This window comes from Sphaeroforma arctica (assembly GCF_001186125.1).
Source record: "Sphaeroforma arctica JP610 unplaced genomic scaffold supercont1.3637, whole genome shotgun sequence".
In the NCBI taxonomy this organism is placed as follows: domain Eukaryota; class Ichthyosporea; order Ichthyophonida; genus Sphaeroforma; species Sphaeroforma arctica.
In genome coordinates, this window is record NW_014036921.1 from 389 (window position 1) to 3,220 (window position 2,832).

Here is a 2,832-nt window from a genome sequence, read left to right on the forward strand (position 1 = left end):
CCGTCAATACGAAGGCTGGTAGCGCGCTAGTTCTAGTTAGCACCACTCCGTCCAGTCTTCATGGCCCATCTCCAGAGCCAACCTTTTCTTATCCAGAACACGGTCACAACGTTCTCTTGTCATGGTTCCCAATCTGTCGGCAAACGATCTTGGGCTATACAATCGTCGTAGACCTCGGCCCTCTGCATTCACACATATCCTTTGTCCGTGATCTTATCCTCGCAATTGCCTACGCAAAAGCGAATCCAGAATTCTCGAAACACTGTAACACATGCCTCGAAGGAAAACTAAAAGTTACGCCCGGCCAAAAGATTTCATACTGACCTCCAAGGCCCGGTGCCACCTAGTCGCTACGAAAACATATACATCTTAAACATGTTTGATGCTAGTATACGTTACGACTTTCACAAAGCACTCCCTAGTAAACAAACATATTTACTAAAATTGACCGTCTATTTACTGAAGTCCCAGCATTCTGAGTGCTAGACATTCTTACAGCTGACAATCGACAGATCGTTCTACAGCCAGAAAATGAAAGACATGCTATCAAAACGCCGTATCCAACTCCGGTGTCCATCTCCTTATTCTCCACCACAGAACGCCAAAGCCGAGAGACTGCACGACGCCCTGAACGGGATAATTCGCCTTATGCTTCTAGATTCCGGGATACCTCGTCCTTGCTGGGAAGACGCTCTACTCTGGGCTGGAGACATCCGAAATCGGACCCTGGGCAAAAACGATAAAATTCGCACACCAGTACAAATTTTCTCACAGGAAGCTCACCCACGGGACCCAAGGCTCGTTTTGGTTGCATAGTCATATTCAAGCTACGGAGCAAAGCTGCCAAACGCACCCCAAAACATGATCCCCAAATGGATTTCGGTGTTTTGCTTGGCCGCAGTGTCAACTTCACTCCCTATTGCTACCGTGTACAGAACTTTGCCACATAGTGCCAAATTGATACTCAATGAAGTGAATATTTAATGTGAAGTATTTTGTCCTGAATTTACAGTTTCTCGCATACATTATTCGTATCAAAGTTCGTGAGTAACCCAAGAGATTTTTGCTGTCCATGTACGGCTCCAATTTGTCGGCCAGATTATTGTACGACCCATTCTCTATAATTGCCAATAGGTCCAAACTATGTGCGGTGCTCGCTGCCGGATTGTGTGTGTGATAACGATTAAAGTTGACTACACCGGGGCACGGATTTTCAAAAAAATGCACAAAAGCCGACCGAGAGACTTTGGAGCTGTGCAATAATTTTTTCAAAAAATGCACAAAAAGCCGACCGAGAGACTTTGGAGCTGTGCAATAATTTTTTCAAAAAATGCACAAAAAGCCGACCGAGAGAAGTAGATTTGGAGACTAGTGCCTTTTGTTTTACAAAACAATCACACAAGCCCAGCTTCTCAGTCGGCTTCTAATTGAAACATTAATCGTTATTACACACATAAATACATTTACATACACTCGCACATTAAAGATTTACATTTATACAGACAAAAATACATATGCATACACACATACATTAAAATTTACATCGATACACGCACATATACGTATACATATACAACACTCATGCATTAAATTTACACATACACCATGGTTCGAACTGGCGCGTGTAATCAACTCTGCCGATCACAGCACGATATCAACACTGAGCTTGTGTGCTCGAACGCAACGGACGGGGCCATGGGAGTTTTGTTTGCGTGTACAATGCGCAAAATCGAGGTCGGCGAAGAAATATTAACCGGCTACAAAATCGTACGCACAGACGGTGTGGCCAAGGTATCGTACATGATGAGAATCCCAGAACATGTACCACCAAACAGGTCGTGCAGTTCTATAGTAAAAGCCAAGAATTTGTCTGCGAATGGGCCAAATTATCCGCAAAGAAAGAGGCTCAGCGTGAGCGAGCATGCAACCTTCGAAAGATGCTGAGAGGGTTAAGCTTAGATAAAAGGTACCGATTGTGCATCGTGACAACTATTCATACGGGGTTTTTTTTCAATTTTGATCATACTTGAATGAAATTTTGTACTCGTGTACACAAGCTTATGTGCATGGGAATGAACCGTACGGATTTTTTTGAATTTGCACATACTTGTATGAAATGTCGTACTCATGTGTACATGTAATGTCGAAGTATAGGCCGTATTTTTTTTTTGCCTGTACATGTACTTGTAAACGTGCATGTAACTCCCAAGCAGCAGCTTGTTACTCACGAACGCAGACTATAATGTAATTTGTACATATACACATTTGTCCCTGTATACTTGTATTCAACACACCATGTTACGTATACACATACATGTACACATACATATACACATATATTTATACACATATACACACATATATTACACATTATTACACATATATATACACATATATATACATATACATAAACATAAACACATAAATACATACATAAACATAAACACATAAACACATAAATAAACACATGTGGCTGTGAATGTTTATCAGACATGTGAATCGCACTTGAAATTTTGCACGGGAATAATGCGTGTACATGTGTACTTGTGCATATACACATGGGTAGCACTTATCCTGTATACTTGCATGCCACATACTATACCATCGTGACAATTTTTACAAAACGACTTTTCCAACTGATCGATCCAACTGCTTTTGTAGCGCACAATGCAATAAACTTATACCCAAACAAGCAAGTGTCGTGTGTAGTGCAATAATGCCTACACGCGCTGTCTCTACATGTCTTTTTTTTGGAAGTCACGTCGGGTCCGGCATTGCCAATACTTGTCCTCTTGATCAACCGAGCACGGGACCAATGAGTTTGTATATGTA

The 2,832-nt window shown here is 41.6% G+C and overlaps 1 protein-coding gene across 1 annotated transcript; it reads left to right on the top strand.

Annotated features, from left to right (window-relative positions):
- The first annotated feature begins 1,503 nt into the window (after positions 1-1,503).
- Positions 1,504-2,340, top strand: SARC_13717 (hypothetical protein). Its single transcript, XM_014292154.1, has one exon. It carries the CDS (start codon positions 1,606-1,608, stop codon positions 1,942-1,944), a length of 339 nt encoding a protein of 112 aa, XP_014147629.1. The 5' UTR covers positions 1,504-1,605; the 3' UTR covers positions 1,945-2,340.
- The last annotated feature ends 492 nt before the right edge of the window (positions 2,341-2,832 follow it).

Excerpts from the sequence above, each read along its gene's own strand:
- SARC_13717 (XM_014292154.1), top strand. The coding sequence starts at position 1,606 with ATGGTTCGAACTGGCGCGTGTAATCAACTCTGCCGATCACAGCACGAT.